This window comes from Colias philodice, chromosome 20, assembly GCF_061535455.1.
Source record: "Colias philodice isolate Cphi_HAF_F1 chromosome 20, ilColPhil1 Martin Lab GWU primary, whole genome shotgun sequence".
Classification (NCBI taxonomy): domain Eukaryota; kingdom Metazoa; phylum Arthropoda; class Insecta; order Lepidoptera; family Pieridae; genus Colias; species Colias philodice.
This window is the reverse complement of record NC_143105.1, coordinates 6027113-6042887: the sequence shown is the minus strand read 5'-3', so window position 1 is coordinate 6042887 and position 15775 is coordinate 6027113. Positions and strand designations below refer to the sequence as shown.

Below are 15775 nucleotides of genomic sequence, written 5' to 3'. Positions count from 1 at the left end.
TGATTAAAATTTATTAAACAATTAAGTTTTACAATTTAATACTAAATTTAGTATTAATCTACTTACGATGAACTACGTTTAGATTTTTTTTTACTTTTAGTTAGTTTTAATTAAACTGCACTTGGTACCACACATTAAAAAAAATATAATAAAAACAGGTCAGAAATCAGAATGTATACGAATGTATTTTATATTAATAAGGTTTAAGGTGATGAATTAATTTTTCTAACATTTACGGCCCTTTTTAAACCTTCGTAATTTTTATATTATTAAAGTTGTCGTGATGAAAATTCTTGACAAGAAAGTTCAATAGTAACACAATACGTCTACCGTTTTAGAAACATGATTCCATGATATTTTCTCGATAGAAAAAAAATACAAAGTTCTCATTGTTATTTTTTTTTAATCTCTGGCATCTTCAAAATAACAAACGTAAAGTTACGTCTTTTCGGATATTAACTATAAAATATACAACCTATACGTCTACCGATTTAGAATTTTGAAATATGCGATGGTTTTGAAATAAACAAGAAATACTTGAAATTAGCGCGCGACCAGCCAATATAGCGAGAGCCGCCCTGTACCTTCCTACCCCGATCGCTGCACGAGTCATTCCCGCTACGGCCGTCATACGGGGAACTTGTGTCGCTCGCGCAATCGTAAAAAAGGGTGACAACACAATAAGACAAAATGAGACAAATGGGGACAATAAAGAAAATAAGAAGAAGAAACATAAAGGTTGGAGGAAAAAGAATGCTTACAATTGGAACAAATTAATGAAGTAAGTTGGTTTTATTTTAAATTTGATGATAATTGTATTATAGACGATGTTTGATATGTACCCCTGTTTTAAGTACATAACGAATGTGTAAGATTTTTTCATTTGTAGCATAGATAATCTTTTCAGAAATCCGGAATCCAGAAGGAAAATAAACCCACTGATTGTTCACAATGTGAACCCACTCCTTCGTAAGTACCTTTATTCAGTCAAAAATGTATGTTATCAACGCTCTACTGGTTTTATCGCATGATTCCATTTTTAGCAAAAAGCAACAAAGTGCAAAGAAATAAAAAATCATGGTGAACTTAGTGGAAGTATGGTGGACATAATATGGAACAGGAGCTCATTGGAGTAGTATTATATTTAAAAAAAATACGAAAAAATTTCAACAATTACATTTTGTAGTAGGTGGTAGATAAGTATGTTGTATAAAGAATTTGATGTTGATATTTATTTCATTTATACTTACTACACCTGTGCGGGAAATTGCTTAGTGCTAAAACAGGTTTATATTCATATTTACATAGTAATGTGAGTTTTCATTTCGAAAAATTTTGTGTAAATACATTAAATTGAGTTCCTGGGTGATCTGGAAACACAATTGGGCCCGGAAGATGGCGCTGCAGTCACTCCTCCTAATCACATGAACCGATTTGGATGAATATTTGTGTGCACATTTCATTGTTGTGGGATGATTGGTTGATTCGTTTTCACATTAGCTAATATTATGTATTTTTGTTGTAAACTTAATTTAATGTTTATAATACATTATTATTGGTATAAATAAGCCAGTGTTCGTCTCACATTGCTGTACCTGCCTACCAGGGCCTAACTTTGTTCTGGCTATTTTATTTTGATTATTTGTAATGAATAATTACAATTATAATAGAGTGCAAAAAATAAATACATGCGTCAATATATTTTGTGTTTTTTTTTTAAACAATTTTTTTATTTAAAAAAATATCATTCCGACCGCGGCTTTGCCCGCGTGGAATTAGGTTATATCGTGAATCCTGTTTTTTCCCACAGAAGTGTTCAGTTCGGATAAAAAGTATCCTATGTGTAAATCCAGGCAATTAGCTATATTTTATCAAAATTGGTTATGTAGTCTTGACGTGATTAAGTAACAACTAACAAAAAAATATACAAATTAACATCCAAAGTTTCGCATCAGTTTTACTGTATAAGTGATATCTTCCACTCTTGACTTTGACTGAGAAGAATTAGGGTTTATAACTTCTTTCAGAAATAGTACCTTTCATTTCTGGGCATGATGTAATATCTACGTCAGCATCAAATTCTATCTAAATCAATTCAGTAGTCCGCGTTATTGAGTACCATTTCATTTTTTCAGAGTAACAATATTTTTTGTTATTTTAAAGATTATTTATAACCTGTATTATTTTTTAATAAAGTAAACATTACGAAATGATAATAATTATTAATAATGTCTAAGTAGTTGTTAAAAAGAAGATTATTTGTTTATAAGCAAGAAAATAAAACCAATAAATCAACAATTAAATAAATGTATGAAAATATTATAACTGTATGACGACTCCATACATGTTTGTCCCGAGTCGGCCAGCGGCAGCGCGGCGAGTTTGCAAGAATGACTTCGCGCACACCCGCGTTCGCGATAGCGAGCTATTAGACTCCGCCCGCCAAGCAGTGGATTTTTTTTTGTGTATCGTCTTAATATACGTTGTTAATGATAATTTTAAAACCATAAGTTCCAAATTCCAATTTTGCAACGTAGTACATACTTCAGAAAATGACTTGACTTGAATTTTGACACAAAAGTCAATGTCAATTCCACATGTAATACAAATGAGGATTTGTTTACAAACTATAAATTATCATTAAATCATAATTTAAAAATGAGTTTTAAGAATTATAAAGATAAAATCGACGAAGGTGACACAGTTATTCTGTACCTAAGTAATAATTTACACGCCATAGAAGTGCGACCCGAAATTACAAATAAGAAAGGCGAAATAGTTGAAAATGTTTATCAAACAACTTTTGGTGCATTGAAAGTGAGAAATCTAATAGGTGTTGAATACGGCAGTCGAGTAAGTCTATTTCTATATATTAACAACAACTGAATGGCGACTTTATTATATTTTTCACCTAACCTAAAGTTTAACCTGTACAATGATTATATTATTATCTTCTTGCTTTAATATTAAACGATGGTGTTGCGCAGTGGAGGAAAAATAAATATTTAAAATTTACAATAACGCAAATTGTTTAACTTAAAACATTAAAACTAATGAAGTCTTATTAAAATCAAACATTGAAATGGTTATAAGTAAGTACTTATATATTTTTCACAATTATTTAATTTTGGATTTAGGTAGAATTATCAAAAGGCTGGGGTCATGTTCTACAGCCCACTCCGGAGCTATGGTCGCTAACATTACCTCATCGGACTCAAATTATATACACACCGGACATTAGCATGATTCTGTTGCAGCTCGATTTAGTTCCCGGATCTGTTGTTATTGAAGCAGGTAATTGTTTTATTTTTATTTTAGTACCTACTGTATGTTATCATTGAGCACATACTTTAGAAACACAGCATAAAAATGACATGTTTAAGAAAAATTAAATTACTTTCTATCAAGAAAAAAATTGTCTTATCTAAGTTTTTAAAAATATTTTGTGAACATAGTTATTTATAATATCCTGGTAAGTAATAAGAATATTGTTCTATATAGTAACTTTATTCTAAATAGCCTTGAAATTCAAATTACTGGTACTATCAAAAATTAATCAAAATCCAATACACAATCAAACTATATGATAATCAAACATCAGAAACACAAGTTGAATATAAGAAAAAATATCTTGAGACAGAATTTTTCTAATCTTTTAAAAATTCCTCAGTATCGAAGTTCTTTTTAAATATTTAGAATCATTATTCATAACCTATATTAAAACAAAAATAAATACCAGGAACGGGCAGTGGTTCATTAACGCACGCGTTAATACGGCGTGTGCGTCCTAATGGCCATGTCTACACATTTGACTTCCATGACCATCGAGCCAAACTCGCTAGGGACGAGTTTGAAGCTCATGGTATTGCGGAGTATGTGACGGTGAGTAACATGAATCACTACATAGTATAAAACAAAGTTGCTTTCTCTGTCCCTATGTCCCTATGTATGCTTGAATCTTTAAAACTAAGCAACGGATTCTTATGCTTTTTTTTAATAGATAGAGTGATTCAAGAGGTAGGTTTTAGTCAACGCGGGTAAAGCCGCGGGCGGAAAGCTAGTTGAAAATATATTAGTAATATGTATTTGGTAATTAGTGAACATACCTTTTGCCATCGTCAGTTATTTATTTTTGCTACTAAACTAATTACTGTACTAATTTTTGTATTCAGATTAGTATTTATAAACTCCAGTATGAATTTAATTTTTTTATAAATGTAAATTATTAAACAATACAATTTATTTTTAAATCCATTAACTTATTATGCACCATACCAATGTGAGATATGGGACGCAAAAATAAAAATAATATTTAAATGATTAACATGGACTAAAAAAAAGTACTATGTAACTATTTTTATTATATTTCGTATCTTATTTAGCACATATTCCCATCTCTATAGGCACAACATAGGGACGTCCTCGAGCAGGGTTTTGGGGATGAATTAAATGGCAAAACCGACGCAGTATTCTTGGATCTGCCAAAGCCGTGGGCCGGTGTTCCGCACGCAGTTAACGCTATTAAGGATGAAGGTGTGTTATTACTTATTAGTTGTTAATTTTATTGCATTTTGAATTATTATTGAAAAAAATATGTATTGTAAGTAAACAACGTCACTGACCGTGACCACGCTCGCCCTAAGGTTGTTATTGTTATTCGAAACGTCGATAACCTATATTTGACTGAAAACTTAAAAAATATTTATTTTGAACGTAGTTGAATTTATTTTACTTTTTATGTTAAAATTTAGTTCGTATCTACATGCTTTTATAAACAATCTAGTTTCTTGTATATTCTACAATATTTACATAATTGGCATGCATCTTGTACGTATCTGTCAATAAATGTAAATCTAAAATTAATTACGTAAAGATACAAGTGCCTATCTTCGATTCAATTAATCCCAGCGAAAGGCTAACTATGGCGATGTTAACTCGTTAATAACTGCGCATTTGTTACACTGATAAGTTTATACACATCGCATTATCATTCATCTGCATTAGTTACATCGATACTTACATTAGTAAAGCAAAGCTCGGGCCAGATAACCTATCTACAGGAAATTGCAGATCGTTATAAATCGACAGAATCGATTGCGATCTGATCACTCGGTGTCGATTATTCGATCTCTGAGTTATGCGTTCCTATTCATTAGACACGCTTGTTGGGCTAGATAACGAATTTAGAATCGATTAATCGCTTTCAATGTGTCACGCGAGGGTTGGCGAAATAATGTGGGTGGCTGGGTGCAGTTTGGTGTCCAAATATATTATTTCGATCATTTATGAAGTCGCTTATGCTTATAGAAAGCTTTCTACTTTATACAAATATATTAAAAATGTTTTTTTACATAAATATGTGTACAGAATTTGTCAGCACATCCTTAGCAATTAATTAAAATGCAAAGCTACAGATTTTACAATCAAGATAGGATTAGTGAATAGGAAGTTAAGGAATTTATCTTGAATTCTCTTGCAAATGCGATAATTGACTATTAAAATTTTTTAATCATCAATAAACCATTCAATCGTCTGCTCTGGTATAAACTTCACAGTCCAACTCGTATTAATATGCAATAAAAATATAATAAAGTGTTTTTTGAAAGCATCTCATTCCCATGGGTAAAATTTCTTAATCTACGCGTGCGAAGCTGCGGGCGGAAAGCTAGTTACTTATACGACTATTATAAATGTAAAAATTTACGCTAAGCCCCCTAACAACAAGCCACTACAGACTTAGGTATTAATAAATTGTTTGATGAATGGCAGTGCTCGAAGTGTAGCCAACAAGCGCGATTAGTTTGAATAATGTCTCCCAGTAGCTGACTACAGCGGAGCACTTACCAAGACCTTTATTTATCAAACCCAATCAGCCCTCGCAACCATTCCGTCTAATTAGTCCCCTATAAACTAAGATATGCATCGCAGCCACTCACCAACAAATGACACATTTACTTTTGTATCCTTGAGGCCTCTTAACTCAGCTAAGCTGGCCATTGTCAAAGCGACATTGAACTTAAGTCTTGACTAGTTACTGATTCAGATTTGCAAAGATATCGCTGTACATTAGATACAGTATTAACTTTTACTCGCTCGCTGTTCAGTTCTGGTTATTATATGAACGAAAAAGGTGAAGAAAAGACTTAATTTTGAATGTCGGCTTTGCCGATAAATTACTCTACTTCGAAAAAGCTGTTAAAATATTGCACGCATACAATAAAATGCGTTTATTTTTTATTCATTACTATCTTCATTCAATGAGGTAAATAAGTGTGTGAGCATTTTAATGAGATCCTATCTACGAAGAGTCCTTTGCAAAGCTATTTATCCAATTAACTAATTACCTTCTGCCTACTTCTAAATACCCCCATGACTAATCAAGAACCTGACTGATTCTCATATAAATATTCGATTAAATATGCTAGTTAGTAACAAACTCAAGATCTCATTCCATTTGAATGCAAGTAAGTCGGTATAACTTTTGAATGTCATAATAAAAATGTCCCGTAAAGCAAGAAGTAAGAAATGGACCGTTCCGACCGATTGGATAATGACTCACTTTAGGTCATTAGATTGCTTCCAATATGGTTCCTTAAATAGTACCGATATTTACGCTTCCAATCAATTGAAGATACGCACTGCGTATAAAAACGCCGCGAATAGACATCAATGCAAGAGTTTTTTTTTTAATGGTAGGTGTGTAGTCAACAAAATAAATCTGTAGCAAATTGTTGAATTGTATGCATAAAATGAAAGGAGCACCTAACTTGGTCCTAGTGGTATACCATGATGTCGCAGATGATGATGAATATTCATTCCAGTGTGGAAATTAGATGGGTCGTTTGGCGCCATTACTTTCTCACATAAAAATAATATTTTACTTCAGTTAACTTGAAACATTCCTAATCAATTTATCTTCATTTGTCCATCAATCTGAATTAACAATTAGTGCTTTACGAAATAAAATACATGAACTTAAAGCTTGACTATATTTGTGACAGTCAGTTTAGCGTGTAGTGCGTAAAGCAGCGGTTACGTAGAAGATCGCATACCTACTCGTCAGCCCAATTATCGATTGCGATGCGTACGCGCCGCAATACTGCGGAGGGCCCTGACTTTCATTACGTACACACGTAGGTCGAGGGCTCTCTTGATTCGTGTGTATTTTATATTTCTATTGACGTAATAGGTACTGCTTATAATGACGTTAAGTGTAGTTTTTGGTGACCCTGATTTGTGCCAAATATTAGGTTCCTAAATATACTTCTGGAAAAAGTTAGCGCGATGATTGTATATTTGCCGTATTTACTATCATTACAACTTTTATCTATTTGCAATTTTTAAGTCATGGAGTGTTTTTAACTTTGAAATCAGATATGTAAATTAAAAAAATCTATACGTATATCTAGGTAGTGTAAAAATAGATACCAATGTGCGAAGTATCCAAGAATAGCCGATATTGTTTTTGTGTATCGTTTTTCTACGATATAGATCAAATAGATTCATATAGGTTACATTATTCTACTACTAGGTACTACTTATTACTGAATCAGAGCCTGGCAGGGTGGGCACTAATAAAACAGTTTACAGTACCCGGTGCACTGGCACCATTATTATTAAAATACAGACTATATTCGCAACACCTGAAGTAATGGAGATATTATAGCAATATTATAACAACAATTACGTTGCATACAACTTGCATATAATGCGAGCAAATTAGCGTATACCGTTGACGTAATACCATCAACAAAATGTGACGTGCTAACATAAATGTGATCAATGTATAATAATAAATTATGCATGTAGTATTGTTATTATTTTCCTGAGAATTGTCATCGTATTTATGTAAATTTAAAGGCGTCGTCGTCTTATTCCGGGAACGTTATAATTTACTACGTAGGTAGTAGGTACCTAATTCTTATTATTTATACTTAATAGTATGTGCTGTATTTATTCTTATCGCAATTTCTGTATGTGTTTATGGCTAAGGTATGGCCAGGTAGCTAATAAAATATATATTCAATTTAGTAAAAGACAAATATTACTAAATATAATATGATTAATACGATAAGTTTAATGTAGAGCTGTAGAGCTACAATATACTATTATATATATTAGGTAAGACAGATTTTTTGTCAAACAAGAGTTGTTAATCGTCAATGTTCTTGTTGATGAGTTCATACTTAAAAAATATAAATTTTATCAATCTTAACAGCATTGAACTACAAAGTAGTATTAATACAATTCAGTACCTAATTGCAGTACATTCGGCTTATGTAATTATATGAACGTTGAACGTGATATATCTCGAGCGATACGTAATAAAGGTCGATACAATGGCCGTTAAATATCTACAATCAGCGTATCGAACAGATACATTCGGCTAAGACTCTTTTCTATGGCGTTATTTATCACCCGTCGGCCGATGTCCAAATATGTCCCACTTATAAATGGTCGGACGCTATGCCCAAGGCAACAATGGCTAACAAATGTATGGACTTTTCTCTTTAAATCCAATGGTGGGTATGTTTATAAATAATAGGGGATTTCACGTTCTAGCTACGAAAAAAAATACAATCGCATACAATGCGTTCGATGGATATTACTATAACCAATATTTAAAAGGTAATTTTATTCTGTTATTTGATGAAATCATGATACCCTCCAGAAATGTTAAGTTGTTGCAGAAATTTTAAAAACATAATTTTATTGATATGATCGTGTTATCTGTTATCATGCTACATTATTAAATAGCACGGTTCAAACTCGAAAAAAACAAGAGATCTTGTATTATAAATGTAATGTATGTGAATTTCTTACATTGTCGTCCCATTTCTTGAACTCAACCACACTATCCGACTATATTAGATAGCATGTGCACTTAGTTTTGATTATTACGAATTACCAAGAAGTTTTATTCTGTTAAAATAATACCCACCTCGTATCAAAGTTTGCACATTTCAGTGAAACAATACAAATCATGCCAAGCTCTTGAATCTAACCAAAGTACATTAAAGTAACTCACTTATCTCCGGGAACGTTCCACGACTTAAAAACATCGCAACCCAAGCTCAGAAACAAAGTAATTAAAATAAATAGCGGGCAACAAAGTAGAGGTAATGCAGTTCCCATTGCACTCACTGTCTAAGCTTAATCGCAGCGTTTAGAACACTTACAAATGTCCAAGTGGGGAACATGACATATCAATGTAACTGAACCCTCTCCCATGGTGGTCTAGACGTAGAACGAACGAAAGTCTAATAAGACAGCCCTTTAGCTCAACTGTCGCAACGGGGACGTTATCTTTGGGTGAGAAATGGCGCCTTTTGTTGGACACTCTGACTGTCCCGTGCTTAACATCGGATTTTTGATGTCGTGTACTTTGTTTTGCATTTGCTTTATTTGGATGTTTTGCTAATGACGCGGGCTCGACTCGCTCGCCGCTTGTGCTTTGTATAGCGTGGTGGTGCCGTTCCCAATTTCAATTCATAATTATCAGCAGCCTATTTATATTCCCGGAGTAGACTGTGATGCTTGTAATGAGGCTATTACATTCTGACCGCTATTCTTTATCACCGTAAATTGCTGATTTTAATTATCTTACTAGTTTAGTTCAATTGAAAAGAACAGTCAATTCTCCAATTAATTATTTACGTTTCCAAAATACCTCTTATTCACCATCCAAGAAATCAAATCAATTGAACTGAAACAAGCCCATTCAAAAAGGATTGAGCACGCGACAAAATCCAAGGTACGTAACATCATCGTGACTGACAATCGCTGACGCAGCTCTTTCGACGCCTGACAATATTATCACATATTATATCTTCTATATACATATTATCTTATTTATAACTTGTTATATCATACACCGGTTCGATAGTAGCACAATCCCTCTCATTTTATTGCGATATTCAATAGTTATTTTATGAATATTACATATATTCCTTAATGCTGTAGTAGGCTCTCTGAACTAATACATTTTTTAAATAAGTTTTAAATTTAACACTACTAAACTCTTTAATACTATGAGGAATTCTATTGTAAAAACGTATACCTTGGCCCATAAATGAATTTTTAACTTTAGCTAACCTATAAAATGGCATTTCAATTTTATTTCTATTCCTTGTGCCATAACAGTGTCTATCTCCTACTTTTGTGTGTAAGTCCGCGTTTTTGTGTACATGTAAAACATTATTAAATATATACTGTGATTGTACAGTGAGGATACCAATATTCTTAAAGAGATCTCTTAGTGAGTCCCGAGCACGTAAATTATATATAGAGCGTATGGCTCTTTTCTGTAATATAAATATAGTTTCTATATCTGCAGCCCTGCCCCATAGTAGAATTCCATAGGACATAATGCTATGAAAGTAACTAAAATAAACCAATCTAGCCGTATCTTCATCGGTGAGATGCCTTATTCTTCGAACTGCATATGCAGCTGAGCTGAGCTTAGCAGCGGTGGTGGCAACATGGGTCCCCCATTGTAGCTTCTCATCTAGTGTCAAACCAAGAAAAACAGTAGACTCGACAGGGTATAATACCTCCTCTAAAAAAAGTTACATATTCTCACAATATTTCCTTCATCGCATTTAATCTTAACGAATCGTGTAATTCGATAACATATAATCTGCATGATAAATGAACGTGTGATTTAAGCTATATTTATAAGTCTTTAATAAAGGTTTAAATAACCGTGGCCTTATTAGCGAGCTATTAAATTATTGCTGACAGATAACAGCGTAGAATTTCAATACCAATGTAAATCCTTACCTTTAATAAATCAAACATCAATCGCTATGTAATTTGTGTACAATTTGATAATTAGTTGCTCTTTAAGATGAGTTATTGGAATTTTACTTTAATGTTAGGACGAGGACATGCGATTTCACTTTAGGAATCTGGTAGGTATAATGAAACGGGGACGGAATGAGATTTATTATAGGATCTTAGAATGTATGCATAATGCATGTTTTCGTATCTTTGCGGTAATACTATTACTTGCAGAAAAATATATAAGAGAAGTGTTAAAGAGACAGATACGACCCATATAATTTGCGCTCTACGCATGTAACGATTAAATACAATAAATAATTTCCTTTGAAAGAAAGAAAGAAAACGTTTATTTAATGGCACATAGCCTCACAAGGACATTATGAAAACAATTTATACAATACTTATATGGTATTAAAAATATACACATTGAAGTGTGTAGTCTGTGAAGCATGATGCCATTAAAAGGGGAAATCACTCGGTGAACATCTGTGACGTAAAAAACGTCGCAGCACCGATTTTCAGTGAGCCCCGAGAGAAAATGCTTTGCTTTTTTCCTGGCTTCAATCCTTTTAAGTTTCAATACAATGCAATCAAGAACAACATGATTGATATCTAACATTCTTTAGATGGTAATGAAAGACAAGGTTATTGTCAATTTTAATTGAGCGATTAACAAATTAAAACAACACTTAATTATCAAAACCAGCAATTAAAGATAACGATCAAGGAAATTAAACATTAAGAACATATTTCTATCACTCAAGACAGCACTCCCTTGATAAAAATCTTATATCCTTGTTACTTTCCAAATACACGTCATACCTATATAATGGCTACATGACATGGCTTGTCCCCTTAGGCGCCATACACAACCTTTAGAAGAAAACTATTTCATTCTATACCCTATGCTCTAAAGAATAAGAACTATGCAACAACACTCACTGCCGAATTATTAATTATGCAAATACCGAGTTCCTTCCTCATTTCAATCTGATTGCATTTGGACAAACAACAATGATCTCTATTTTTATTACAGCAAAGACTCGCCACAGATTTTTAATAGAATATAAAGTTGGTCGAATTTGTGCTACTAAATCAAATAGTAGTCAATTAAGATAAAGTTCACAACGACAGCTTCAGACAATAGAGTATATGACTAAGGCATTTTGTTTGCTTAACTAAATTACTATAGGTATGCAGCTCATTGATATTAGATTTCCCTTCGTTGATTATGTAAATAAATACGATTAACGTCATATTATTGTAGGAAATACGTAATGAATTCTACATTAAGAATATCATAGAAATTGTCAGCAAGGATTGTGCAGGAATTATCATACAACAGACTATTTGAATGTAGTTAACTAATTGTATAGTTATTACGGAAATGTACTGTTTCATGCAGTTTAAACAATATTTTACTAAATCAAAAAATATAAAATCGCTAAAATTATGCCCAGAATATAAAGTTTGAAAGGAAGTAATTCCATATGTGAAAATCCCGTTGCGTGGTCGAATCTTGAACCTCAGGCGATACGATTGTGTGTGCGACCGTTTCACTGACTGATGTTCTGACAAAAATAAAAACATTCACAAAACCGTGATCGAATTTTTTCTACTTTTTCTATTCCTTATAAATTTATAACAGTCCACTCAAGCTTAGTATAGACCATAATAAACTTATAAACTAAAACTTAAGACAAATACCACTTTCCCAAGGTACAATGCACTTTCAATCCAACGCTAAAATAAATCGCTTTACTATAATTAATTGCAACGTATAAGATTTATTGAAAATATTCTGAGCTAAAGATCTAATTGATAGACCAATTTAACGTAATTAGAAACTTTAGCTATTAATTTGAACGCTGTTACGGCGATATTAATACAAGTAAAATTCTTGTTGCAAAATTATGATTTATTGTTGGCGACGCGACGAGTTTACGTAAATTGCCTCCGTTCTATTCCAAGTGAGTTCTTCTTTATTGATGCTTTCTTCGATTCTCATTAAAATAAATAGGGATTTGTTAGTGTTTGAATATACTTAACATTTGGAAGTGATTTGAGTAAATTACGCTACGGATCTTTTACCACAAAACGCTTCTACAGAATATAAATTAAAGTTAGCTGTGTTAAATTATCTATGTGGCTACTTCCACTAATGAGCTATTATCCTTCACCCATGATTATCCTTTGCTTCAAATTCCCTGAACTGAGACTTTACATATCAACGTTATATTCCTAATACATAAATAAGATTGCAACATATTATTTGCAATGCCTTATCGAAGCATCTTACACGTTTGACGAAACTAGGACGTGAATGCTATAAACTATCGAACAAATAATACAATAGTAATTATACATAATTACACAGTCCGACTAAAATTGATGTAAATCATCGATATTAAGTGTTAATATTTTATAAAGTACAGCAATAAAGCCTTTCAATTGCATATTGGTGTAACTGCTGACATGCCAACGGTGATATATTATAACTTCTGTATTGGACCTTTGGATAATATACTCTTATACATATTAAATAGTTTTTAACACGCCTACAAAGAAGATTATATATTCCATGATATTTTAATTTGATGTGGTTTTCAATGCTACATCGAATAGCAAGGCTATGTAATAATTTGTTTGAAAAAATCGATTGATATTTTGCAGTTCTTGTTCCAGATAGTTTAAACTGCTTCTTTGAACTAAATACACTTTCTATACAGTTAAATGAATTAAATTTAAAGGCTTTTTATGACACCTAAAACCAATTTCTTATAACATTAGAAAACCCAAAGAGATAAATGTTACAGAATAAACTGATATAATTTTTCAAGTAAAAAAAAATTTCCTCCGTTCACAACTAACTTTAACCTCACAATTATATAATAACACAAAATTAATATAGTCTTTACAATTGTAAGGCCAGTCAAAGTACATTTTGTCACATTGAATGATGTCTGAAATATGTACTATGTTTAACGCCAATTGTTTTTGGGTCACAGATTTATTTGTAGAGATATAAATTTATAGCGTAGTGTTGGTACTGCGTGTGTATTTTATCAATAATTGGATCAAATTCCATATTTATGATTAATTGTTTATGGCGCCCGCCCCTTTGTATATTTTAGGACATCAATTATAGTGGCCATATGCATTTAATACCATTTATCGGCCTTTTGATCTTTGAAATTGGTGACTTGATAAATTTATGCATTGCAAATCGATTGAATGGTAATACTTACTTGTATTTTTATATAAATTAATGTGTCGTAATATTTTTAATAATCAATAAGTATTAGTAGGCATGCTACAATTTTTAATTGTATTTAATTGATATCGTACTTATAATAAATAGTAATAAATAGCCCATATAGATTTAAATTAGATCTACATTCTTACATTTTTAGGAACAATTAAATGTTAATAGAGAGATAATAGAGATTTTCAGAATCTTTAAAGTCTGTTGAAACACCGAATACTAGGTGTAACATATTATTATGGTGTTACTTAAATAGAATTCAACGCGCTCGACGTTGATCATTAATATTATGAAATATGATTCTAGGGTTGAATTGAAATAAAGTCTAAACTCTAAGTACGTATTATTAATAATATTTGTGTTTCAGTGTATTTATTACGTTCATAACGTTAGCAAAGATTTCAGTTTTTTACCTAAAATAAAAATTCCACATTATATAACACGCTCTATTTAGCGAGACAAGCCGTAAGCAAATTGCAAACAATTTAGCCTTAGTATGCTGATAATAACTAAAGTATAAAATTAATACAGACGTTAGGCCGCCTTTCTATGACCCCTAGCCTTGACTCGCCGCGCCCTGCGGCTTGCATTCCGGAGCATACGTCACAGTGTGTATATTATGCAGCTATTGTGTGTTTTGTTGACTTGTTCCGGTTTTTGAAGCATATTCTCTTTGCATTACGTCATGTTTCTGTGTGGTGTTATTGAGGGAAAGATCGGGAAGGATACATAAAGTGTTCTTCAGTACTTGCGATAAAAGGTGTGGTGATGTAGAAATGCAACAAAATGCGTACATCAGTGTTAGCCAGACTTATATTATTTAATATCTTCATGTGTCAACACAATCACTAGCTAATCCAAATAGAGAAACTGTCAGGAAGAAGAAGACATAATAATATAAAGAACCTCTTCCTTTTTTGAAGCTGGTTCAATATTAGTGTGTTTTTTCAGGAACGTAGTAGGAAATTTCAATTGGAGATAGTAGTTATATACATATCTAAAGTGCTAGAGTTAAATTGTTTATTCGATTACCAATACCAAAAAAAAGTATAATGGTGTAGCGCAGTTAACAACAATTATATCCTTGTTAACACACAGCGGGCAAGCAACTAACATTTGGCATGAAGGTGAATTAAACCTTGTCTAGCACAATTTTACGATGGTCAGTATTCTACTGCTAATAAGTGATTTATCTTTCGCGTTGCATGTTATATAAATCAGTTTTTAATCAAAGTTCATTAGCGGTTATTTGTTAGTTTCGATCGGACAAGTTCACGTTGAAATGATTTAGTTTCAATATGGTCCAGTGGTGACCGTAAATGTGTCTGCTGGCGTGTTATTTACACCGATTGCTGCTTGTTTAATATTGTGCTTATGTTTTAAAATTGACGTATTTGCGTGGGAATTTATTTTACTGCGTGGCTGTAGTCGTTTTTACTTCACTAGATGTGATGTCGTAAATGTCCTGTGCTAATAGCCTTAGATAGATATTAGTCTAAGTAGAGTCTTATTACCAATTATATATTTCATGCTGTCTAGATTTGATTGTTTAAGAAAATTGTATCCGTATTAAAGTCATATATTATAATACGGACTTCACAATATTCCAAGAGGTCTAACGTCGCATAATAACACGTCCGCACAGTTCGGCCGCCGTCACGCGACTAATCAATTGGCCGCATGATGTCTTCATCAGCCGCCGGGGGGCGTAACGCCCTTGCGCTT

General features: G+C 32.5%; 1 protein-coding gene and 1 long non-coding RNA gene across 2 annotated transcripts in view; both read left to right on the top strand.

Annotated features, from left to right (window-relative positions):
* Nucleotides 1-638: 638 nt before the first annotated feature.
* Nucleotides 639-2290, top strand: LOC149479495 (uncharacterized). The gene is made up of 3 exons (XR_016317220.1): nt 639-781; nt 908-969; nt 1044-2290. It is a non-coding gene; the product is annotated as an uncharacterized LOC149479495 (long non-coding RNA).
* A 296-nt stretch (nt 2291-2586) lies between these two features.
* Nucleotides 2587-15775, top strand: part of Trmt61 (tRNA methyltransferase 61) — a 46711-nt gene continuing 33522 nt past the window's right edge. The window contains exons 1-4 of the mRNA XM_089707904.1: nt 2587-2853; nt 3138-3294; nt 3740-3882; nt 4404-4533. Coding sequence (XP_089564030.1) covers nt 2659-2853; nt 3138-3294; nt 3740-3882; nt 4404-4533 — 625 coding nt within the window. The 5' untranslated portion in view covers nt 2587-2658. The remainder of the gene's footprint in view (nt 2854-3137; nt 3295-3739; nt 3883-4403; nt 4534-15775) is intronic.